Raw genomic sequence first — 27260 nt, 5'->3', positions numbered from 1 at the left:
GGGAGCAGTAGGCAAGGAGCAGAAAGCTGAGCAGCGGATTAAGTAGGAGAATGGGATCAGAGCAGCATTCAGGGATGGTGTGGAGTTAATTTGTGGCACTTCTGCCAAAAAGATTGGCCCACACTGACCTAGATAATGCAATAAAGATTTCAGGATTTCATGCTACTTGAAATTATTTCACTTATTAGCTGTAAGATGGGCTGTGGCAAAAGAATGGTAATATTATATTGATAATATAGCCTTATTTTGAGTAGATACAAATTGGAAAGGATTGTACATTTTGTTAGAACATAGAATGTAAGTCTGGAAACATTGGTATAATTTTCCCTCACAATATTCACATTTCAGAATGGCACCAACATTGAGCAAAACAGGTTTTTCTTGTGCATGCACATTCATAATAATCCATATCCTAAAGGGATTTTAAAGAGAAAATATTTTGTAATTTTCCCTCAAACAATTAAAGATCTAAACAAATTCTGTCTTGTGGCACCATTATACAGAAAGCACCAGGTGTATGCAAGTCTATTTAATAATAGCTTATGATGATAACTGAAATTGATTTAGTAGCTCTCCTGTTTATTTTAAGAGCAAATAATATATGTTGGATTCAAAAGTTCAAACTTCTTAAGCTTGCAGTTATTGTGATAAGTACCATGTGGTATTTTTCTTTATAAAGCTGTTGAAGATAGAAATAATACTTGTATTTAGTAGCATGTTCCCAGATGAAAAGTCCCATGCCATGTCATCTTTAAAACTTGAAAGCAGTGGCTTTCTAACTGTTTGCGGATATTTCTAATTGTTCAGATTTATATTAATCTGAAGCAAATGAATAACATGTAATAATGAAGATACTGAGTGGTGTTGGATTAATTTAGCAAATGACACCTATTATACACAAATAACATTTCCAAGTGACAGATTCCAAAATATCAGTATAGTTGGAAGCATGAACATTTTAAATGTGACCTCCAGTAGTTGGAGCAACATAAAAGATAATTCTGTTGTGCCTATGGTACTACCCTCAGGCCACTTTCCTGGCTGGCAGTCAATATTAATTCCATGAACATTGTGTTTTTCCACAATTTGTCACAGTGTAACAAAGTGATGTGTTATTACGTTGTGGAAAATTGTTTAAATTCCAAGCATTATTTGGAAAGCTTTAGTAAATGGACTAGACCACTCAAGTTATGCTAAGTGTTCTTCTTAGCAGTACATATGTTTTCCCTGAGCGTGACAAGAACGTTAGACATTTTGGACTGGAAATGTTTCCAGACTAGAAATATTTCCATAGCTTGAGTATTACATTTTGTGGAGTTTAAAGCCAGAGTGGATCATTAGATTATCTCATCTGACATCCTGTATATCAAAGATCATTTTATTTCATCCAGATACCCCATATTGTGTGCTACAATTTTACTTAGTTGTTAACGTTTTGGTGGTCTATTGTAGGCCGTAGTAGAGAAATGGAAAAAGCAAGTTGCCACTGATTCCTGAAGTCCCTGCAGTGACAGGGAATTGATTAGGTCGGTATGCCCAGGTAGGTCTAGCCAGTGGTCCATGCAGCACAGGTTGCAGATGCTACATTTCTAAAGATGAGCATTTCCTGCTGAATCATAACAGTATACACCTCATTATAGGCTTCTCTTGATACTAGAGAAAGTTTTTTTTTTGTGTGTTCTGAAATTCATGTTTGCCAATGAAATGGTACTGAAAAAGTGTAGTCAATTTACTGTTCAGGTTTTCCAAAAAGTAGATTCTATGCAAGTATTTCTGTTTTGGAGCTCTATAGAAATTGACCAGGATAGTTTCTCTTCCTTCCATGCTAAGATAAGATAATAAATGTCATTATGGTAAAGTGTAATAGTCTGCTGATGAATGCAGAAGGATAGCATGTACTACATCAAGCTGGTGGCCTAACAAACGCATTTGTTCTCATCTGAACTATCACGGTGAAGCATGTGACATGGCCCTTCAGACCAGAGAAGTTTTGGAATAGTCTTCCAATTAAGTCCATTCCATTTTTTAATCATATTTCTGTCAAGAAAACTACAAAAAGTGTTGTTTTTTGGGGGGTAAAGTTGCTATAATCTTTGACCGGTCAAAAATATGCAGTCAATTGATAGGTCAGTTGACAATATTTTGACCGGTCAGTTGACCAGCTTTCCAACCCTACTCTTAATTAAATTTCCTGTTTTCATTTCATATCAAATTTCATTTTTCCCCATTCCGACTTCAAATTAATTTCTCCTGAGATTATGCTTTGAGATTCAAGTTCTGAGCCTTACATGGCATTGCCTCTATAAATGTGTGTTCCAGAGTGAGAAACATCTCAAATATAAACTATAGTCAAGAAACATGCTATTCAAATTCTAAAATGTATCTGATTTATTTTGCATTTGTTACATACACTGAATAATCTTTGGCTTCTGTATATAACAAGGCCTTCTTTTTCAAGGACGGTTTCATAGAAAACCTAATAAAATGGAATTATAGTGACTGACTAATTGCATGATTTGAAGACAGAAGAGAACTAGAATGTGGAGTGTTGAAAAATATTTTGGACTGTAATGTTAAAATGTATTAGAATGGTGTCATGATACAGCCACCCCTGGGATGGCCATGATGTCCATGATGTGACCATGCCAGCTCCGCCATACGGGCACCTACTGACCTTTCCTGCCACGTCTTGCTGATATAAGTGATTAATTGGGAGGCTGCCCTAGAGTTGCTGCTCAGTCACAGTCCTGACAGTCTCCTCTAAACTCTGTGGGTTGCTGGACCCCTTTATTGGGTCCCACACTCAGGAGGTATCTTATGATACCCCCAAGCCTTATGGGTAGATGCATGACTCTAAAACCGCCCCTTGCTCTGCAGATGGTATGTAGACGTTGTCTTCTTGTGTTGAGGCCTCAGCTTAGTCTGGCCTTGGTAACTGCACCCACTGGTGCTGGGGTCTGCTCACCCCCTGTCTTCGCGCCCTCTCTGGTGCTGGGGTCTGCTCACTGTAGTGTGCCCCAGTGAGGCCTCCTCCTCCCCAATAGCTTCATTCTGGTCCACCGGTTTAAATAACAACAGAAAGCACAAGCCCCTGGGCCACAACACAACCATAACATAGGGTCCACACACTGTTCCCATTTAGAAGGCAACCTTCTCTCTCAATTTACTGGGCCTCCCCCACACCAGTACTTATGAGCTCCTATAGCCCCTTAATCCTACCAGAAACACAACAGGCAGTCAAGCATCTCAAGTTAGCTTCCTCTATGACAGCTCCTTTCCCCTTGGCTGCTGCCAGAGAACTAACCCTGTAGTCCCAGCCCTGGGGTTTATATGTGCCCAGGGCCCTGCCTTCTTCCGGTCAGCTGACCGGGTGCAGGTGCAGGCTAATTCCCTCATTAGCCTGCTGCCACAGTAACCTGCACCTGTGGGGTTTCTGCCTGACTGCTAGGGCCCTTTCTCTAGGCAGCATCTTCCCTTAAAGGAGCAGGCACCTTAGTGCCCTGCAACAAATTGTGGAGCCCAAAACTGGACACAGTACTCCAGGCCGAGTACAGGGGGAGAATGACATTCCAGGATTTGCTTGAGAAGCATCTATGGATGCAAGCCAGCATTTTGCTCGCTTTACTAGCTGCAGCATCACACTGAAGGCTCATGTTCATCTTATGGTCAATCATGACCCTCAAGTCCCTTTCATCCGTAGTGCTAGCCAGTGTAGCACTGCTGAGCCTATAAGCATGCTGCAGGTTTCTCCTCCCTAGGTGGAGAACCTTGCATTTATTGGCGTTGAACACCATCAGGTTCTCATCCGCCCATTTCCTGAGCCTGTCAAGATCTGCCTGGATCACCCTCCTGTCCTCAGGTGTGGATACTTTACCCCAGAGTTTGGTGTCGTCGGCAAACTTGGCCAGTCCACTTCTGACACCAATGTCCACATCATTGATGAAGATGTTAAACAGTATAGGCCCTAGAATAGAGGTTTGAGGGACCCCACTGGTGACCGCGCACCAAGACGATTGGCTTCTCTCAAACACCACCCTCTGGGTCCGACCATGGATCCAATTCCCCAGCCAGCGGATTGTGGTGAAGCTGAGGCCGCAGTTGACCAGCTTTGCTAACAAGTGATCATGGGATACCAGATTGAAGGCTTTTTTTAAAATCAAGGTATAGGACATCAATCTCCTCCCCCTTGTCCAGGTGATAGGTCACCGGGTCGTAAAAGGAAATGAGATTGGTCTTCCGTTTCTTTGTTAATAAGCACAGTAGGATATCTTCATAAGTCTATAGACAGTGTAAGATTAATGGCTATTCTTTGCCTCATTCTCATTATGATTCATTATAGAAGTCACAAGGCACGTCTACACGATATGCATTAATGCGCATAAGCCTAATTTAATGCTCATTAGAGGTACATGCACATGCATGCTCTTAATGCATATTAAACATGGCAAAATTAGGCTAATCGGGCATTTATACACACACATTTTTGTCCTGTGATGTGCCGGAGATCCACCACTTGAGTCTGCTTCGCACACGAGCTGATCTGAACTGTGCTGTGCTGCGTGCCGTTGTATAAGCAGTGAAATGCATGCCAGTGCACAGAAAATGTTTGTGGTACACTTTTAAACTTAAACACCTTCTATGTGTTTTAGTTCAAAAGTACCCCACATCCATTTTCTCAGCACTGATGCACGTTTTGCCACTTATATAACTGAAAGCACTGCAGTGCCAGGTGCTTTTCAAAGTGCCTGGCGCTGCAGCACTTACATGTGTAAAAATGGTCATCATGCCTAAATTTAATACCTGCAAATGCAGGTATCAAATTTAGGTTTGATTAGTTAAAGTGCATTGACGCACATGTAGACTCAACCTGGCACTAACTTAAGTGCTGGGTCTACCCAGACACTAGGAGCACATGGTAGGGCTGCAGGGACTTGACATTAACATGGATTTTCAAATCATCAAGTTACATTTGATCCCAAGCTCATTTTTCCTTAAAAAATTGGGACTTATATACTTAGAAGCCCTTGAAAATTTTGTGCAGGAGACTTGCCTCCAGGTTTTAATTCAACCATTGTTCCTTGACATTATTTTAAAGTCAATAATAAAATGGAAACAGTATCTTAAAACATTGTCTGTAGTTGTGGACATTATACACTTCACCAGTCATGGAAACTTTTCTATGGTTTAAAACAACCCATTAGTTGTGTCTTTGGGCATCCTAAGGTCTGACTGATTCAGTGTATTCTTTAGGCTGCCACTCTGATTGGTCAGGAGCTCAGAAATTTCAATTTACTTCAGGTTGACAGCTTTACTAAGGATGCTTATTATACCTACATGAGCTATTTTTCCTGAACTTAAAAATGTTGAAGGATGGAGATTCCACTGTATTCTGTTCCAATGCTGAAATGAGTTCATAGCTAAAGGTCTCCCCAAAATCCAACTTAAATTTCCATTGTTTAAATTTAAGCCTGTTTCTTCTTGTCCTGTCCCCTGTGGACACAGCAAATAAAGATACCAATCTATTCTAACAACTCTTTTTGTATTTGAAAATTGTTATCAAATCCCCCAGGGGAGGGGCACCATTCTGGCACCATGGATAAGATGGCACCTGGGGCTGGTACACCACTTACGTACCACAAGTTATGCTACAGCTTCTGGAGCATTTGCACAAAGGGAGATGTTTCTTCATTTGAAACTAATGGGCATTTTTATACTTTCAAGTGCTTCAGTGCCAGGCACTGCGACACTTACAGTTGTATAAGCAGCAAAATGCACGTCAGCCCTGAGAAAATGGTGGCGGCACACTTTTGAACTAAAACACACTGGAGGTGCTTTAGTTCAAAAGCACGCTGCCATTATTTTTTGCGCACTCATGTGCATTTCACCACTTATACAACTGCACATGACGCAGTGCAGTTCGCCTCAGATTGCGGGTGAGCAGACTCAATTAATCGAGTCTGCTTGGAAGCAGTGGATCTCTGGTGCGTCATGGGACAGAAAAGTAGGTGTATAAATGCCTAATGTTTTTAGACCTACTTTTGACTGTTCTAATCTTTTTTCTTGCTGAAAAGGGCCAGAAGGGCATTGAGGATTCCACCCTCTGTGCGTATGTGGCCATGTCTACATATGCATTTAGGCTGGCTTAAATTTACTGTGCAGTAATAGGCTTGCATTTATATGTGCAGGCATTAAAGGGCTGTAGGTTGTAGCCATATTGTCACTATAAGGATATAGGCAGACAAGGTTCTTTGGGTAAATCTGATATTTTTTATTAGACCAACTCAAATAGTTGGAAAAATTCTTTTTAGCAAGCTTTGGGGTATAAATACCCTTTGTCAGTCTGAGGAAGCATCTGCAGTTGGTGTGTGCTCTTCCTGGTGTCACAACCCATTTAAGTAGTGCCCATGTCACAAACAAGTAAAACCATTCAAAACAGTTTTTTTCTACACTAGGTTAACTAAGAGTTAACTAACAAGAAGATAGTAACAGTTTTTTTGCTGCTCATGTCAAAAAGAAATTTATTGCTGTGCCACTAACAGAGATAAAACTTAGCCTTCTGTGCTGTACATAAATCATTATAATTGGTCAAAGAAAACAAGGAGTAACCCTATGATAACACCCTAGCGAAGACCGCTAGATAATTGGCGATTCTAATTAAATTTATGACGTGGCGAAAAGCAATTGGCTATTACACAAATAAAACCCGTCTTCACTTCTGTGAAGAAAGGGAGACCTCCGCGCACACACCTGAAAAACCTCTGAACGTATGCGTGAGAGTAACTGACAAATTGATCACTTGTCAGTTTTCCCCCATCTCGACCCAATTCTCAGACGTAAATCAATGACCTGCCGGCCCGACCTTTCTCTCCATTTCTCTGCCCGACCGACGAACTCTTATGCAGACCGACATATGACCTATGAACCTTAAGCTGTAACTAACCAAGTATCTCTGACCTCCGCTATTCACCACCTTAACGGCGTGAGTAAATAATCTTGCTTTGCAACTGATAAGCGTCTGCCTAATTAATTCCACTCCAAGCGTCACAAGTACCCGCCTGATGGCCTTCTAAGGCCCCGGACCCTTATCTGCCCGGGTGGGAGTCGGGGAGAGCTGCTGGCCAGCTTCCCTGGGTCCCGACACCTGGATGGAATGAATAGTAAAGAAGCCAGAGCCTGGTATGCATTCAAAAAAGGCAGTCAGTGACTCCTCAGTTTACATCTTCACTGATTGCCTTTCTTGCATGCATACCAGCCTCTGGCTTCTTTACTAGTAATTCCATCCAGGAAGAGCACACACCAACTACAGATGCTTCCTCAGCCTGATGAATGGTATTTAAACCCAAAAGGTTGCAAAAAAGAATTTTTCCAACTGTTTGAGTTGGTCTAATAAAAGATATTAGATTTACCCAAAAAACCTTGCCAGGCACTAAAGTGTGTTATCACTGTGTGGACTGACTTGGTACTAAAGCTAGTCACAAGTCAGTCCACATACACAGTGTTACCGTGCAGTAACTAATCGGGTATAAATTTGATACCTGCCTGATGCAGGTATCAAATTTACACTCAAGTCGGCATAAGTTGACATATTTACTGCGAAGTCATTTCAGTTATTGCACAGTACATGTGCATGTGTAGACATGCCACTAAGTAACTTGGCTTGTTTATCTATATAGCCAATTTTTCTCTCTCTGAAAGGATCTTGTAAGCATTAGTAAAGGAGAGAAAAGCACTTATAGCCCTTTAAAGACACTTTATAGAGAATAATCGGGGCATACTATTTTAATGGGTGCTGCAATCTCGCAAAGACCTGATGCATATTTTTTGCTTCATTCTTATAATTAGTCCCATTGATTTCCTGTGCAAAATTAAGCTTGTGTGCTCTGTGGGTTAGGAGCCTGGATTAAAAAGTTGGTCACATGCAAAGCATGATGGTGCCCTTTAACCATGATGTTCAATAGAGTGTTATAGAATATAATCTGGAATAGTTTTTTTCTTATAAAAGCGAACTGGAGTTGAGCTACAGTCACCTCATTAAGATCATAGAGTATTTGGGGTAATTATAGATTCATGTCCATCATATGGCTGCATGGGGTTTAGGTCTAATTTTTTTCTGCAGCGTTTCTTTTATATTTGATATTTGGAGAAAGGTATGCTAAATCAAAGCCCATTCCACAAAATTATAATGTATTGGGCAAAATACTTAAAGAAGATTCTTCAAAATAAAACTACCAAGATATGACAGTGCATGTACATGGTGTTGGGGAAAATGAGAAGATATTGAAAACTAATAGAGGAGACTTCTATTTACCATAAGAGGATATAAGAGGAGAAAGCTATTTGCTGCACAAAAGCCTTTTTAATGAGGAAAACGCAGTGTTTTAAAGATGCTTGTTAGCATCCACCATGCACATCCTGGGTAGTAGATCATGGAGTGATAATTGTTTAATATGCCCAGAGGAGACTTTGAGGAATAAGCCATGCAGCACACAGGATCCAAGGTCAGGACCTCAGAGTCTAGTTAATTCTGCCAGTCCTGCTGAAAGCCTTTCCATATGGCTTGCACTGACAACAGGTTTGCCAAAAAAACATGTTTAGTTCTTTATTAGCAATTTGTTGTCAGTGAATCAAGGGAAAGTACTCCTCAGGCTACTTTAAAAGGAATATGCTCAAAATGCACACATTGAGGGCAGACTAAAGGCTTGAATTAGTCTTGAATTAGCACCATGTCATTGCCAAGTTTGAGAGATTTACCAATCAGAAGTGATCTATGTCCTTTTCCATTTTTAAAATCCAGAATTTGGTTTATTGTTCGTATTTTTTTTTAAAAAGCAGCCCTGGAAAACTCATTCACTCCTTACAAGGAGCATGATATATTATGTTATTAATTTTATAGGTCTTACTGGATCTTTCTTTATGGGAGCATTGCAAGTATTCTGGAGCTATTTATGCAGTTCACCCTTTTCTTCATGTTGCAATTCACATATTTCAAAATAGCAACTTATTCATGGGCAAAGTCAATGACATGGGCAAAGTCATTAGCGTAACAGATATTACCTAGCTTGAAGACATGTATGTTCAAATATCATCTAATGGAACCATTCCAACCTATTTTCATCTTTCTATTTGTTTGATGCAGAGTACCAGGTTTGACATAATTTCTAGTGATTTGTTTTGTTTAGTGGAGTAGACCACTTGCACTCAGAGGTACTGTCAAGTTTTGCAACTGAGGCCAAAATTCGTTCTTAAAAATTTTCAAGGATTTTCTTTCAGACCATAAATATCAATTTTTTAAAAAGAAAAATAATTATCCTCATGTCTTTTATTTTTAAAATCTATGCATGGTTTTTGAGGCCTGCAAAACACAATTTTGCATACTTCTGACTGAAAAAAGAACTTTTTTGATCTCTGCCATAAGGGCCTAACGGTTTTCCTAAAACAAAAAATGTCATTCTGCCTTTTCAGTAACTTTTAACAGTCACAGTAAGTATCCCATATTATTTATTTTTTAGGCCATTTTAAAAAATGTCCACTGTAGACAGAGTGGTAGGTATAAATGGTATCATTTCAGTAGTGCCATGACAGTAGGTGCTTCAGAAATACCTGCACTAGATTTACTGATCATCAAGCCCTGATAAAGGAGTTGTTAAATAGTGTGATTCTGGCTTTTCCTGGTGAGAACAGAAGAAATGGACAAAGAACCTAAGAAATGCCATACTGCGTCACACCACAGATCCATCTAGCCCCAAATCCTGTCTCTCGTAGGGACAGAGTGGATGTTATGAGGAGGAGTATACCTGCCTATCCAGACTAATCTGCCTTCTGTCCTCCTTCCATGAAGGAATCTGATTTTTAATATAAGAGCTACCATGAACATTAAATAAATGATTAATTGTATAGCAGACAAAATATTACTTATATCTTTCCATGTAAAGGATTCCCTAGCTGTCAACCAGAGAATTTTAATAAACTTGGGTGTGGAAGGGGTCCCATAAATCTTGGCGACTCAAATATGTTTAAATATAGCATATGCCTCTATAGTTATTTGTGGAAGTAGGTCTGAAAAACATGAATTTTCCAGGAAAGCGATACACAACCAATTCCTTGAAAATAAAATCAAACTCTAGAAACTGCACGATGATTAAAAAGGAACTAAACTGTGCATCAATTTGGTTATATAATGTATCCAAATATCTACACCTTTCCAGACCTGATTTCAATTTAAGGAGCATGGCCAACTATATGTTTTATACTTTTAAAGGCTTTTTGTTTGTAATAGCTTCTTAGAATCTTCAAATTATTCCTTCAGGTTTGATTTGGGCTAAATTGGATTTTTTTTCCTTTTACATCTACTATAAAAAAGAAATCATTGCCATTATAGACTGTCCACATTAATTTTTTAAGTCTTTATTAAGGAACAAATGTAAGTTTGACTGTTGCATGTTTTCTTGATATTTCAGAGCCTTTTTGGCAGAACCGGAGAATCCATAATGTTTTCTTATTACATCCATTTATCAGGAAAAGCCAGAACAACATTTTTGAAATATAACACGTTGCCTGTTCCACATCTTCATTGTCCCTCTGTGCCACTTAGTACCAGATCTTGCATTTCTTATGCTCCCAACCCTTCCCCTGACTTTATGGGACTTGTGAGTTCAGAAAGAATGCATGATTGGGCCCCTAATGACTGGTACAGAACCATCTATCTCTATTTGTAAGTTCCAGTGTGCTTGCTCTTTTCCCTTTTTGTGTCTAACTAATAGGTGTCCAGTGACACTAAAGTAAGTGGGACTTTTGAATATATTGTTAAACATATGCTTGAGTGCTTTGCTGAACTGGGAACATCATTCCTGAGTGCATTGTCAGCATTAAACAATAACAGTAATAATAACAACAGGGTATTAATTTTCCTTTCCAATTATTTTCTCTGGACCCTTGACACCTTAGTAAAGTCTTGTGGGGAAAGGAGAGTTCACCTCTCATTTCAACACTCTGAAAATACTTAAAGCTATAGCCCGTTGCATTGTTTCAGTGTCAGAGAGCAGGCTGCTTTCCAGGTACCTTGTGAATTTTCACAAACATGTATTTTTTTAAAAAGAAACAAATAAAACCCCATCTTTACTAGTAGATTCAGACTAGGAAACATCTATTTGTTTGTTTAAGATGTGTTGGCTTAAATTTCACAATTTTGATGCCTGAAAATGATCTCCCAAACACATTTTTCCTCTGTTTATACTTTCTGCATTAATATTTAGTTTTTTTTGACCACTAGGGAATTTAGCCCTAAGCAATAATCCTTCCTTCCTTCCTAAAAAAATATTAAGTTCAGTTATCCTTCTATATCAATTGGAGTAAAATTGTTGGCTGTGTTGTCTGCTATGAAGATTCCTAGGGAATGTGCAGTCTTAACTGTATTCTGATATTACATAGATCTGAGTGTAGTCTTGTCTTCCTGGTACTAGAGAATGTGTGACCTGGGCTAGGGACAGAAGTTACACATAAACCGATTTAAGTGATCAGAAACTGGTTTAAACTTGTAACAGAACAGAAGTTCAGTGCACATAAACCAGTATCAAAATGGCTGAAAATGATTTAAGATAAACCTCGTTGAATGTAGTATCAGACTTAATTGATTTGGGTCAAACTGGTTTATGATACTTCTGTCCCAGGCCCCTTCCTGGTTCAAGTTAAATCAGAGAACCCCACCTAGCATGCTTTGCAGGCCTGGGCTGGGCTGGGCTGGGCTGGGCTGTCTGCTCCAGAGAGCAGGGCTGGCCCTGCCCTTCTGCTCCCTAGCTGATGCAGTGAGGGCTGACTCACTACCCAGCTCATTGGCCCCACCAGGCAAATCCGAGCTGGGGTCTGGGGCTAGGGAGGGGTGTTAAACTCACCTCCCCCCAAAGACATAGCTACCCTGCCCTACTGGCTGCAACTGTGGACTACAAATCCCAGAGGCATCTGGAAGCAGGAAGAGGAAGTGATGAGCAACCCTGATGAAATCCTGCTGCTGTGATTGTGGGCTGCAAATCCCAGAAACCTCAGGTGCAGCAGGAAAAGGAAGCGAATACACAGCCCACACTGGCTACATGCCAGAGAGGCCTGCTGTAGCATCCCCCTGGATTCTGGCTGTATGTAGCTGTATTTCCTGAATCAAGAGCGATTTTCTGCTCATTTGGTTATTGGTTCTATCTTTGCAGTTTAGGCTAAGCTGCAAAGATTGAATCAATTCAGTCTCCGGCTTTTTGACTGTCTGGACTTAGCCTAGGAGATGGGGCATGACTGGGATTTGACTGTACCCTGTTACTTCCTGTCTGCTTTTTTAACACTCATTCTCCCCCTCCCAACCCTATGGATATTTTAGTAGCTTAAGTGGCTACTCACGTGTATGCCTGGGAATCAGCATTTGGCTGAACTTCAGAACTGGACTCAGTCAACTGCTGTAGCTGAACTTTAGAGGGAACTTACAAACTACCTCACAACTAGTATGGCCAGGAATTTTCCAGTAAAATAATTTTGATAAGAAATTGTCAATTTATCCAAACTGCAACTTTTCATAGGAATGTATGTGCCAGCTTTAATATGAATGTACTATCCTGTCAAAATGACAGATCTACCCATTCTAGAGCAACCTATGGTGGGATGCTCACCTGGAAGTAGAGTTCTCTGCTCCGGCTGGTTTAAAGTATGGACTTGAGCCCACATTCTAGCCTTTGCTATGCTGGGACACGTCTCTCTTGTTGGAACTAGCCTATTTTTTATATATCTAATTAAATATACATTACAGCAGGGGCCAGACCCTGCTGTGTTCAAGGTAAGTGCCCCAACCACTGGGTATCCTGGGGCCAGTAGTGTCTCTCTTACTTCAAGGGGACTCAGTTTTGTCCAGGTATAGAGTGGGAAAAGTCTGGAATTACAAAAAAAATCACATTTTCCATTCAGTTCTACTGAAATATGAATAGGAAATATTCAGAAACATGTTTCTCTCAAGCTTTTAGGCTGATGATAGTCAACTTCATAGCAATGAAATATATATAGCAAGGAAGTTACCTATTTTTACAGTTTAACTCTGTTAGACCCTGGTGCTAATAACACCAAGGTTGCAGGTTTGATCCCATGTTGGACTAAATGATCTCTTGAAGTCCCTTCCAGCCTTACTTCTCTATGATTGATTGAATGACATGGTTAACATTGTAGCACACAGGTGGAACAACTGTTTTGAAATCAAAATCTAAGAATAATCTTCATGTTGCTGTGTTTAACTTGAGAACCTGCTACTTCCTTTAGTAAAAGGCTTTCATATTTTGGGATGGAGTGGTCTGATATTTGTTTACATGTCTGATCTGTATCCCCCACTATAAATAGAACTTGTTTAACCAATATATAAATGGTTAACAGGAATCTTTCTTGAGGTTAAGTGTCATCACACTATTCTCCTAAATCCTAAATTAATTCAAGAGAAATGTATATGATTTTCTGATGTTCCAACACTTGATGTATAGCACCATAGCATTAATTATGTGCCTGAGGATTGAAGGCTTTGTATCAATAGCCTTTGAACAGAGATCTTCAGAGACAGAAAATTTTGCTCACCGTAAGACAAAAGAAGAAGAAAACTGAACTTGAACACCTTCCAACTCTTGTCTCTACTGAGCCTTGTGTGTCATTGAAGAGATTCTTGATTTTGTGATAAAATTTTCTCCTGGTGGGGGGGTTCCCATGATCAGCATGAATCCAATTGGATCATCATCTAATCATCAGTCCTGATAGGCAAACAGTCATATGTATGATACATTTAGGAAAATAGTTGTGAGGAAAGAACTTGATGGATAGAACATCTTGAATGTGCTCATTCACATTTTGATCCAAATGGAGCAGGAATGAAAAGTCATATATAAAAATATGCATTTTATGCCATCAGAGAAAACCCTTGAAATTTCCATTTCTCACCTTCGTTCCTGCTCCTAGTTGTTAGAAAATTTCTCATGAATAGTAATAAAATCCTAGGATCTATGACTTTGACCAAACCTCTTCCCCTCAATCGCATGTAAATCAGTTGGCTGTCTTTGGAGTACAGGGGAGGAATGAAAGTATCTTTCTCTCTCATAATGTAATGTATGGGTAGTCAAAGTCACAGATGATTAAAGATTCATGGATGGTTTTTATTCATTTCAGGGGACTGCCTACAACAGAAATTGTACAAGAACATGAAGAGCTACAGCATCAGAAATGGCTAAAACTGCACTCAGACTGGAGGAATAGAAATGCCTCTACATTACATGCACTTCTAGTGAAAGGGTAAGGAAACTAGTGCATGTAGATGATGTGTACTTCAATGCTGTGGATGAGAATTTAGAAAGGGAGGATGAAATCTCCCATCTTTGTTTGGAGTGTGTAAAATATCTGCTTATGCATGCATACAAACACCAAACACCAATCAGGAAAATTCTAAAATGAGTTAACATCTTCAGTTTCTTTTTGGATCTTCTTCATGAATCTAATTATCTGTTTGATAATGTTTTCATAGACTATACATTTTAGGATAAACTCTAAGCAGAGCATCATTGGCTAGCTAATGAAATAATGATTACATTTAGAAAAATAAATATGATTTCATACCAAGGGAATTTGACAACCACATGTCTTTAGCTCTCATCCATTCATGATTTGGAAGGGGTCAGATGTTACTGGTGAAAAAGGTAGCATTATAAAAATTAATGGACTATCAAATTTAATTTAAAATTTGCTCAGCACTTCACAATGGAGCTCAGCAATTTGTTGGATCTTGGTCCTCAGACCTGAATACTGCGAAGTCTTGTTTGCAGACTGCTTACCTGGCATAAAGTTAAATACTTGCATGTGCCTTTGCAGGACTAAGACATTAGTTTGCAAAGTCCATTTCGATTTGAATCCTAAACCCATCTTATTTGGCAGTCATGCTTGCAGAAAACACTGCTGTAGCATTGGTTAGCATTTCTGTGCTTCATACACCAATCTCAGGGAATGCCAAATAAGAAGTAAATGGGTAATAATGTAAATGTTATTTAAAACAAAATAAAACAATTTCTGGCTCCCGAGGTACAATGTCCTTCCTTTGTGTGTGTGTGTTGGGAAGGATTCCACATCTCCAGCTTGCAGCAGAGATAGTACCTGATATCTGAGAGTGCTTCAGTGACTGGGCCACTTGTTCCAGGATCCTACATAATTCTCTCCTCCTAAGAAACAAGTATTCTTATACTAGATCTCATCCTAATTACAGAATTTGCCTATTTCACTCTGGAACAGCAAGTAATGCAACCTATTCATCTGCTCAAAACTTTCTTTCCTAACGGTCTGCAGTCCTCTTCATGCTTTTTCTATATCTCCTCTCTTACCTCTCACATGGTTCTCAGCAGATATAATAAGCCCAGTTGTTGCTATCTTAGGGTCAGACTGCAAGCTACATCTACAGCAAACTGCTGTTTGTTTCTCTTCTTCTCTGGGAAAAAAATCTTCCCCAGCTGGTTGTTTATCACTGTAGCTACTAGTTAGGACAACCTCATCAGGGAGGAGAGTAGAGCAAGTCTAGGAAAAGTTAGAAAGTTTTGAAGGGAGTTGATACCTCTGTCAGACTCTTATAAGAACAAGATGATGCTATGGCAGTTCCTTAATAACCAATAGGGAAGGACATCAGGCAAAGCCATCAGCAACATGTTTCCCTTGCTGGGACTACTATAGATGAGTTCTTATATTTGGAGACACCACAGCTTCCAAACATAAGCTAAATTCACTTGTGGAAGGTTTTCTTTGCAGCATTTGTTGTTCTGGATACCTCGGTGGATTTCATATAATGAGCTATTCTGAAATGGTACTGACTAATGTGGAACCAGGCCTAACCAACTGGAAGTTTGCGGGCCGCCTTCAAGAACATATCCAGGATTTGAGGGGTGTGGTGGAGAGCTCACCTAGTGCAGAAGGTATGACAGACAGTGGAGACCATAGCTCTTGGGGAAAGAGAGTTCACTTTTCATGTGCTACACCTGCACTACTGCAGCCCCGAGGACCTGCCCTTGGCCTTCTTCAAATATCCAGAGGAAAATGATATTGGAAGGTCGTTAAATATTTGTAATGGAAATCTCCAGAAGGAAAAGCAATCCTAGAAGAGGCTTCCTCAGTGTACTTCTAGAGGGTGCAAGTCAGGGTTATTGCAAATATCTCACGGAGGACAGAGGAGTTCCCTAAGTTTCAGCGGTGAGGGTAAAGGGACAGAGGAGGACACAGAGAATTACAGATTTTTCAGCTTACTTTGATCCCTAGAAAGTTTCTGGAGCAAATTATTAATTAGTTTGTGAGAGTTAATCATTTGGTGAGAATGGCTGTAGGAAATTTTTAAGAGTAGGTCAGACAAACATTTGGATGAGAGAATTTGGGCATGCATAATCTTGCCTTGAGCAGAGGGATGACCTCCTGAATTCCCTTACAACTCTATTTTTCCTCGTTTCTGTTATTATAACAAGAGTGTTTCATGTAAAGCATAGGAGATGATTGCTCCACTGTACTTGTTAGTGAGGCCTCAGCTGGACTGCTGTGTCAGAAGTTTGGTCCCACACTAAGAAATACTGGAGAGTCCACAGGAGGAGTAGAAAGACTGATGAGGGGTTTAGAAAACATGAACCCTGACGAAAGGAACTGAGTATTAGTTCACAAAGAAAATGAGGGATAGGCACATGATAACGTTCTCTCCGTATGTAAATGTTGTTATTGAAGGAATGATGACCAATTGTCTGCCATGGTCCCAAAGCAAGGATAAGAACAAATCAGCAGATTTGCAGAGAAAGATTGAGACTGAATATTAGGAAAACCTTTCTAACCATTAGGGTGGTTAAACATCAGAACAGACTACCTAAGGATGTTGTGGAATATCCTTCATTGAAAGTTTTGTAAGAGCAGATTAATCATCTGTATGGGGTGATCTAGGCTTACCTGATCCTGCCTCAGTGTAGTGTGTTGGACTGAATCGCTTCTTGACACCTCTTTCAGCTTTATGCTTCTAGAGGGAGTTTCCAATGATCATTTCTAGATCCAGGGTATTTGAAAGACCCCTCCTTTTGGGACACTAAGGCCCCTCAGGTCACTCTCTGATTAGGCTCAGGAATAAAAGAGGATTTCTGGTTTTAAGAACCAGAACAAATAAAAGAGAATTCTACCTATTAGCGAGGAGAAGAAAAGTTGAAGAAGCAGTTGCTTCTTATCGCTTGCAGACAGGTGAATTCTAGAAACTATTTCTTGAAGTCGGGAGGACAGGCTATAACTAACTATGGCAATATCAAAGATATTGGTCTAGGACACTGAAGCAATATCCTAAACTGTCAAAGGTTACAATGACAGCTTCATAAACTGAAAGAAAAAGTATGTCATGCCAGCTCATAAAGCCAGCTGATGTATTGTAGAAGCATCAATAGCCAGGTGATAAATAACACTGGAAAAATTCACAAAACATTTCATCAGAAATATATCTGTTCCCTGGAAAGAAGGCATCTTCTCAAGATTTGCAATATAGTGGAAAGATCAGAAAGCTTGCTTTGAATGAGCTTGTTTCTTGGCAGAATCAATTAGTTTATGCTTAGCTCTATGCTGCTATGGCTAGCCACCTTCTGGTACCTGAGCTAGTTCATTTAAAGTGAATTTAGTATTTTTGATATGCTGTGCTGTTCTCTTGCAGTGTAGACATCTCCTGAGTCAGAAGATAAGAGGTTGAGTAGAACCTAGCTAACTCAGAGGGAAGGTTAGAATACAATTTATGTCCGTTCATCTTAAATTAAGAATAAAGGAAAATCTGATAAGCCAACATAATTTTTGACCATGCATTTGGCAAATGGTTGATAATAGTCATGGCAGTTGTCACTAGACTTCTCAAGTCAGACAAGCCACTTGGGCCTTCAGCCCCGAATAGCTCAAAATAGGTCCCCCTTGGGGGTTATCATAATTAGCCATGTTCTATGTTGAGCATAGGATGAAAAGTATGCCCATCCAGAATGACAAAGTAAGATAGCCTTGCATCCCTGAGGACAATTTTGCAGTCTGTGTATTCACACTGTAGAAGGACCTGGGGGTTACAGTGGACAATAAGCTGAATATGAGCCAACCGTGTGCCCTTGTTGCCAAGAAGACTAACACCTTACTGGACTGTATTAGTAGGAGTGTTGCCAGCAGGTTGAAGGAAATAATAATTCCCCCTCTATTTGACACTGGCGCTGTCACATCTGGAGTCCTGTGTCCATTATTGGCCCCCCCACTGCAGAACAGATGTGGACATATTGGAGAGAGTCCAGTGGAGGGTGGTGAAAATGGTGAGGAGGCTGGGGCGCATTACTTTTGAGGAGAGGCTGAGGGAACCGGGTTTATTTAGTCTGGAGAAGAGAAGTCTGAGGGGAGATTTAATAGCAGCCTTCAACTACCTGAAAGGGTAGTTACAAAGAGGGTTGAGGTACACTGTTCTTAATAGTGGCAGGTAGCAGGACAAGAAACAATGATCTCAAGTTGCAGCAAGGGAAGTTTAGGTCAGATATGAGGAAAACCTTCTCACTAGAAGAGTAGTAAAGCACTGGAATAGGTTACCCAGAGAGGCTGTGGAATCTCCATCCTTAGAGGTGGAGGTAGACAAGCCTTGGCTGAGATGATATAGATGAGGATAGTCCTGTTTTGAGTAGGAGTTTTCATAGATTCATAGATGTTAGGGCTGGAAGGGACCTCAGTGGATCATCGAGTCCCACCCCCTGCATAGGTAGGAAAGAGTGCTGGGCTCAGATGACCCCAGCCAATTGCCTATCTAACCTCCTCTTGAAGACCCCCAGGGTAGGGGAGAGCACCACCTCCCTTGGGAGCCCGTTCCAGATTTTGGCCACTCTAACTGTGAAGAAGTTCTTCCTAATGTCCAGTCTAAATCTGCTCTCTGCTAGCTTGTGGCCATTATTTCTTGTGAACCCCAGGGGCGCCTTGGTGAGTAGAGCCTCACCAATTCCCTTCTGCACCCCCATGATGAATTTATAGGCAGCCACAAAGTCGCCTTTCGACCTTCTCTTGTGGAAGCTGAAGAGGTCTAGGTGCCCTAGTCTCTCCTCATAGGGCTTGGCCTGCTAGCCCTTAACCATACAAGTGGCCCTTCTCTGGACCCTCTCCAAGTTATCCACATTCCTCTTGAAGTGTGGTGCCCAAAACTGCATGCAGTATTCCAACTGCGGTCTGACCAGTGCCCGATAGAGGGGAAGTATCACCTCCTTGGTTCTGTTTGTCATGCATCTGCTGATGCACGATAAAGTGCAGTTAGCTTTGCTGATGACTTCATCACACTGACAACTCATGTTCATCTGGGAGTTCACTACGAGTCCGAGATCCCTTTCCGTTTCTGTGCTACCGAGCAGGTCATTTCCTAGTCAGTATGTATGCTGGACATTCTTCCTCCCTAGGTGCAGCACTTTGCATTTCTCCTTGTTAAATTGCATTCTATTGTTTTCTGCCCATTTGTCCAACCTGTCCAGGTCTGCCTGTAGTTGTTCCCTGCCCTCCGGTGTGTCCACTTCTCCCCACAGTTTTGTATCATCTGCAAACTTGGACAGAGTACACTTCACTCCCTTGTCCAAGTCGCTGATGAAGACATTGAAGAGTATCGGTCCAAGGACCGGGCCCTGCGGGACCCCACTGCCCGTGTCCTTCCAGGTCAATACTGACCCATCCACCACCACTCTCTGGGTATGACACTAGCCAATTTGCCACCCACTGGACTGTGTAATCATCCAAGTCACAGCCTTCTAATTTGTTCACCAGTATGGGGTGCGATACCATATGGAAGGCCTTCCTGAAGTCTAAGTAAACCATGTCTACCCCTACTCCTGCATCCAAGTGTTTTGTAACCTGGTCATAAAAAGAGACTAGATTAGTCAGGCATGATCTACCTGCTATGAAACCGTGCTGGTTTCCCCTCAGCATAATTTTTCCTTCTGGGCTCTCACATATATGAGCCTTAATAATCTTTTCAAAGACTTTGCCAAGGATGAAGGTGAGACTCACATGGCCTATAGATGGACTAGATCAGCATATCTCAGCCTATGTGTCACATCCCAAAAGAAGGTTGTGAGAATATTTGAAAGGGTCATGGACAAATCAGTGTGGGAAAGTGTGGGTCTCCCCTTGCAGGCTTGACAGCATTCCAGCCTGCAAGGGGCTGCTTGGGGCAATCGGCACTGGAGGAATGTGGCCAGGTGCCAAGAATGCAGCAGAGCAGAGGGGCAGCAGGAAGGCGCCTTCCCCTTCCAATGGGGGAAGGGGCAGGGGAGAGAGCTGCATGGCCAGGCTGGCAGCAGCAGGGCCAGTGCCTGTGCTCATGGGGACAGGGCAGCCAGAAGACACTGCTCAGGGGATGGGAGGGGCTGTGACCAGACTGCCTGGTGCAGCACAGGAGCCTCCCTCCTCCTCCCTCCAGCCTGTGCTGAGCTGAACTTGCTCTGCTGCCGCCCACATGAGCCAGAGCCGCTGAAGCCACTGCACTCCTTGCTCGAGTGGGACAGGGGCAGCTGGGATCCTTTTGGTAGGGCTGTGGGGAGGGGGCTGCAGGTTGGGAGTGAGGGGCCCTAGCATGGCCCAGGGGGCAGGGGTCTGTGGGTCAAGCACCAGCAGAGCCAGGGGAGTGTGGGTTGGGACAGGCCATGGATCTTTGCAAATGAGTCCCGGTCAGAAAAAAGTTCAGAACCCCTGGTCTGAGACATGCTGATTTAGATGACCTTCTGAGGTACCTTCCAACCCTGATTTTCTATGATTCTGTATCCAACTATGAATACTGGTACTGATTTCTGTTCTCCAAGAAAGTAACTTTTATGATTGGACGAGTATCAAGACTGCTTAAACTGTATGATCTGAAGGAGAGAAATACATTATTCTGTCTATGACTCTTCTTGCAAGCCTAATATTTAATAGCTTTTACATGTATTGTTGCTAATGCCAGATGCCATTTTACTATGCTACCTAAAGGTCTGGCAGAGGCTAACGAAGGCATCAGTATTTCTGAAGAGGGAAACTTGACAAATGATGATAGCAGCGTGTACACTTTACACACGTTCATCTCATATTTTCCTCTTTTGGGAAACTGGCTATGGAGCACAAGTCAGAGAAAACATTTAGAGAGAAATTCTGTTCTCAAGTGCATGACTGGTCTCAGTGATGATATTTCACAGTCCTTTTATACAGAGAACTGCTTTCAAAACTTTCTTCAGAGTTACATATATGTAAGGGACAGCATAATATATTTGCTGAGATTAGCCTTGCATCTCTGAGGACAGAATCTTGCAGTCTATATATTCAGGCTGTAGAGGGACAGATATTTCCCTCAACTGTGCAATAGCTGTAGCGTTTTTTAGATTAGTAAGGTTCTTGGAGTACAAATCAACTTTAAATTTGACTCAAAGCATCACAGAAAGGATAACACTGGTGGAACAATATAGCCAGTAAAAAAGGCTTGAACACCACTGTCTTCTTTCCTTAAAATAGACTTTGTATATGTTCAAAAGGCAGTATTTGTGAAAAGAAACACTTAAAGCTTGTTCAGATTTTTATGATGAGATTCTGGGCATATAATTCCTTTTCCATTAATTACTCTTAAATTTGAGTTATCTCTGACATTTGATAGATGTCTAGAAAATGGTTGAGGTAGGTAGTTAGCTGTACTAGTCTCAAGTTATTCAGAGGACAGGGTAGAAATGGTAACTATTAAGAAACTCTTGAAATATTGATGTATCATGGTATATTGGTAAAACTTGTTGTAATTGTATGTCAGTTAAATTGTACTGACTTGCACCAAAGCTGGATTAGTACCTATATTCATGAAGACATTTGAAAACCAATCCTGTTAAGACAGAGCTCTTGCAATGATGTATACAGCCTAGTTCTGACCACTGGTGGTCTTTTTTATGTCATTTTTTGCGAAGAATACAAACTAGCCAAATTCACACCGGATAAATTACTTTCTGGCTTAGATAAAAGCAGTAGCATTTACCTTTTTGTTTTAAACAGTAGTGTAACACTGAGTGCTTACACAAGTGACATTTTTTGTGCAATCAGGCCTCTGAAAGCACTCTGCAGACATGACATAACACATGTGCATGGCTGTAGAGCACTTTTAAAATGGCTAATTATGAAAAAATTAACCCCTCTCAAATCAGCTACTAGATTAAGGTGCTCTACAGCAGAGTGCCTTAGGGAAATTGTGTTCCCTCGACGGTTAATTTTTCATGCTAGGGGCGGAGCTGTGAGTAGGGAAGGGAGGGAAAGGAGCAGCACCCAGCTGTCACTGACCTGAGCTGGAAGGGGAAGTGTGCAATGGAGCCTCCTCGTCTTGTGTCATCCCCTCCTCTCCCCTCCCCCCAGCTACCCCAGATGGGATGGGTAAGGTTTCCATGTTTCCAGCTTCAGAAAAGAGGACACCTGTTGTGGGAGAGAAAAGGGAGGGGCAGATTGTTGGGGGGCAGTGATATGCCCATGCCCTACCCCTGCCCCTCATTCCCAAACCATAGGTCCCCAGCCCTGCTGCTGCCCCTCACTCCTAACCCACAACACCTTGTTCCCCAGACCATGCTGTTGCCCCTCACTTTTAACTTGCAGCACCCCCACTGTCCCTGCTGATACCCCTCACTTCTGACCCACAGCCTATGCCCCATCCCAGCCCTGCTGGTTCCCCTTACTCCTGACTTGCAGCCCCCTGCCGCCTCCCCACATGCCTTGCTGCCCATGCAGGTCCCTGCTGCATCCCTGTCCCGCACTGGAGGGGCAGACAGCTCTCTCACCTCCCTGCCCTGCTGCAGCTCCAGCACTGGCAGGCGCATATGCACACCACATACACAGACACACACACTCTCCTCTACTTGCAGCTGCTGGGACTGCGTGTGGACCACATGATGCCCCAGCCTCCAATCGCCCTGCCCTCCCTGCTCCAGGCTACAAGTAGCTCCTTGCTAGGGCAAGCTGGGTAGAGACAGAGCAACATCCCAGACATTTGTTGATATTTAAAAAAACCAAAAACCTGCCTGGACAGACATAGGAGGACCCCAAAAGAAGACATGTCTGGGAAAACCTGGATGTACGGTAACCCTATATTAGGTGAGGGGGCTCTATTTCACTCCCACCCCCCATCTGTGCCTGGACCTCTTGAGAATGGGAGCAGCACGGGGCTGCCAACTCTTTTGCCCAGCATGAAGGGGGTGGGGAACAGAACCCCCTCACCTCATGGGCCTGGCCCAGCTCCCCCAGTACCCTAGCCAGGGTAGCTGGGGGGTGGGGGGGGGACACAGGTAAGGGGGATCCATTCCATACCCCCTCCAGCTTAGGCCAAGCAAAACAACCAGCAGCTGGATGTTGCTCTCTCCCCTAGAGCTGGCAGTGGCGGTGGGGGCTGGCGAAATGGGTAGTCTCTTTGGAGATTGCTTGTACATCCTTGCCTGCTGGCCAGGAAGGCTGAGGTCAGTGTAAGCAGGTTCAATCTCTGCCCCTGACCCAACAGGCAAACATCTATTAGATTGGGGGCGGGACTTTTAACTTATGGGCTAGGGACAGACATTACACATAAACTGGTTTAAGTAATCAGGAACTGGTTTAAACCTGTAATAGAATAAATGTTCGGTGCACATAAACCAGTATGAAAATGGCTGAAACTGGTTTGTGATAAACTTGGTTGAATGTAGTATCATACTTAACTGATTTGGGTCAAACCGGTTTATGTCTTTCTCAGTCCCCTTCTCGATTTAACTTGAGCCAGAGATCCCCCAGTATCCCAGATGCTTTGCAACCCTGGGCAGGGCTCTGCTCTCTGCTCCAGCCCAGCAGGGCTGGCCCCCACAAGTTCCTGTCTGGGACTCCAGCAGAGACTGCAGGCATAGCAGCATCTGCCTGGCTTCCTCCTGCCTGCTGCCCTCCTCCCACCCCACAACTCCCTGCTCAACCAGGGATTCCCCCCTCCCCTCTGCCTTACACAGAAACCTCTCAGCATTAGCTAGCATACCACATGCTGGCTGGCTACGGCCCGTGCTGTGGGAGACGGGACAAAGGCAGACAGGACAGTGTTGGCTTAGGAACTAATCAACAGGTAGCTAATCAACATGTGGCTGGTAATGTCCCTCCATTCCTTCCTTTGACAAAGTTGTTTAAGAAGAGCTTGAACTAATGAGGCTGTTGTTTTGTTGAATGGGTGCTAAATGCTAACAACTCCCTGCGTAACTCTCTGCTCTGTAGCTCAATGCTCTGTTATCAACAGCGATGGTGGGGATCCCTCCCTAATCTGAGTGTCTTGACAGGGCCTGGCCACACCCCTCCTCAGCTCTGGCTTCTAGCCTGAGCCACTGCAGGCATGTGCCTGCATTTCTTCAGTCCATAGGGGATGTCTGCATGGTTACAAACTAGTTCAGCCTAGCCAGGTTAGACTAACCTGCAAAGATTGAATCAATTTAAGCTCAGGCTTTTTGAATGTCTGTCCCTAGCCATGGTGCTTTGGATAAAGAGCCATGTGTTAGAGTGCAGCCCCTAACATCTGTAGGCACCATAGTGGTTGGTGCTGTATGGGGTATTTATTCATTACAGTATTTTATGTATATGTTTGCTTGTGAAATGCATTGAGGTCCTTTTGCTTCAAAAGTACTATGCAAATTTAAGTTGTTAGCATGCCCTCATTAATATTTATCAGTACAGTTTTATTACATTATGCAGTTTTATACTATTTACTAATATTATTGCAGCATTGTTCAAACTTAACAATGGAAAGCAGCTTTGTAACAGCTTGTACTATTTTTGGTAGCTTAGGGCATATTTATGTTTCATGAGTGAAATATTTTTTCTGCTCTTTGGTCTCTATTTGCTCTTTTTCTCTATTTTCCACATATGCCCACATTCTTGATATTTTTACTAGTTGCTGTTAACTAGTAATTGTTAATTAGGCTGATTTATAAAATAGGAGCATAACATTGATTTATGTATTGCTTTAGTTTATGCATTAATATAGTTTTAATTAAAAAATAATTTACATTTTAAGTGGTATTGTCTGTGGAATCCAAACATTTCTTATGTATTTTTCCCCATTACTACAGTATATGTCCATCACAACCTCTCAAGGAACATAGATAAATATTTGAAAATATATATAGCAACAATTTGGCCATGATCCTCAGAGTCATACATACACTTAAACTTACATTCTCTGAGAGGTCTCATCAAACCAATGAGATGGGGAGGTACATGAATGGAAACAGCTATAAGCTAGTCAAGAAATGAATCTCCTCCCTCTCCCTTTCACCCCCTGAACATTTTCATTGTAAAAAACCCAAACATTTTTCATTTACATTAATTTTTTTTAAACTTTCAGGTTTTTCAGCAAAAAAACAACATTCTTTGGGCAAAAATTTCCTTTTTTAAAATGAAAAATGACTTTTGAATTTAAAAAAGTTAAACATTTTTTATCTTCCAGCTATATGTAGCAAGAGAATTCTCATAGTGACTTCACTGCCTTCATATGTCCAAAGTTAGGCATTGTCAGGTTCACTTCCCAGCTGATCTCAACTGTTGGGTTAAAACCAAAAGAGAGAGGTAATCTCCAACTCATAAAGAGTCTTATAGCTCTAAACTCATGTTTTAAATTACCTCCAGAAACAAAGTGGAAGCCAGGGCAATTTCTGGAGCTGTTGTGTTACATTATACCGTGTGGGTTAATTTTAACAACTGATTTATGTGCACCTGTATTGGGAAGATATAACAATTCTGATGATAAGTAAAGTGGTCAATATAGGATTTTCACAATGAGTTTTTTTTTTTACATTTAGGCAGTCATGTCAAACCAGAAGCAAAGTGTCTCTTCTTTGTACCAAAGAAGGTAAGAGAAAAACATATTCCCGTGGAGCTCCTAGGCATGTAACTTTAAAGATGTGTTTGAATATATTTTTAAAGGTAAATAATATGCATTTCTCCTTACATTTTGTTTACCTTTGCTCACTCATTAGTTTAGCATTAGCTCTTTTTGCCATAACATCTGGTATGATCAGTTTTTCTGACCTCTTGGGTATGTTATTGTCTGCTGCAGATAGTAGACGAGGCCCTGGTAAATTAATTGGGAGTTTTACTATTGATTTCAAGGGGAGCAGGGTTGGTCTACACTTGTTCTCCCTTTGTAAGACTTGTAGGATATGCATTTTACACATCTTAGAATTCTTCTTCAATTCTTACCAAGGAAAACTCTCTCGAATTTCAGTGAAAATTGTCCATGTAAGAACCTCATAATTTGATCCGTAGATTCCAATGAAACAGTGCCAGATTAAGTTACACCTGGATTAAGTCTGAAGTAACTCCACTGCTTTTATTGGAGTTACTGTGGATTTACACTAGACTGACTGAAATCAGAACTTGGCTCAGAATCAATTTTAATAATTGTTTGCACTGATATCATCCCCTTTCTAATGCCTTATGACTTGGAGTTTGACAAAAGGATAAAGTTCTTCATGGCATTGATCTTGTCAGTGGCCATGTTTCTGACAATTAAACTAAAATTTGTCAGTGTTGGACGTGAGTCAAGAATAGGTAGCTGACTTGGGAATACAGGTTGTGATCCACTTGCTAATGTGAATGTGAAGGGTTTAGGGAATCTTAATGAAGAAAGTCCAGATCAAATTTAAATTCACAGCAGACTGTGCAAATTTAATAGGTTTGAAAATGCAGCAAATCTTCAGCTGGGATGAGGTCAGGTTCTCCACATTGGAAAGCTTTTGTGAAGAACATTTTAAATAAATAAATAAATTAGCCCGACACGAGAGAGATTAGTTAAAAAGTGTGACCTAAATTTAGGAAACAAATTGACTAACTATTATTTCTAGAAAAATCATATCACAGGACTCTTTTAGGGTGTTTCCTGCTTACACACAATACATGCACAGAACTTTAAAGCAACACAAGCATCCTTGCCCCTGAAGTTATTTAAGGGAATGTGCCAAGGACTGAAAATAGGGATTGTGCTAATTTATTTCTTCATAACTGACCTGTATATGTGCAGAAGTAGGATATCTTCCCAGAGGGGATTGATTCTAAAAGGACTGCAGAAGCTGATGTTTTTAGCTTACTGTCTAAATCAGACAGGATTTATACAAGAGGATGAAAACAAAACAATATAGTTTGCCACCTCCCAAAGCAAGAATTAAAAGAAGGAACTAAAAGAAAGTGCTAAGAGCATTTAAATAATGGTAACTGACCAATTGGGTAATGGAAAATAT

At 41.4% G+C, this 27260-nt stretch overlaps 1 protein-coding gene across 3 annotated transcripts in view; it reads left to right on the top strand.

Moving 5' to 3' along the window:
- The window catches only part of CORIN (corin, serine peptidase), a 272355-nt gene that overhangs the window by 231033 nt on the left and 14062 nt on the right, over nucleotides 1-27260 (top strand). For all 3 annotated transcript variants that reach the window (XM_019481201.2, XM_019481202.2, XM_059721699.1), the window contains 2 exons: nucleotides 14170-14292; nucleotides 25824-25873. In XM_019481201.2, the coding sequence (XP_019336746.1) occupies nucleotides 14170-14292; nucleotides 25824-25873 (173 nt within the window). The remainder of the gene's footprint in view (nucleotides 1-14169; nucleotides 14293-25823; nucleotides 25874-27260) is intronic.

This window comes from Alligator mississippiensis, chromosome 2, assembly GCF_030867095.1.
Source record: "Alligator mississippiensis isolate rAllMis1 chromosome 2, rAllMis1, whole genome shotgun sequence".
Lineage (NCBI taxonomy): Eukaryota > Metazoa > Chordata > Crocodylia > Alligatoridae > Alligator > Alligator mississippiensis.
This window is presented reverse-complemented; position numbering and strand designations above follow the sequence as displayed.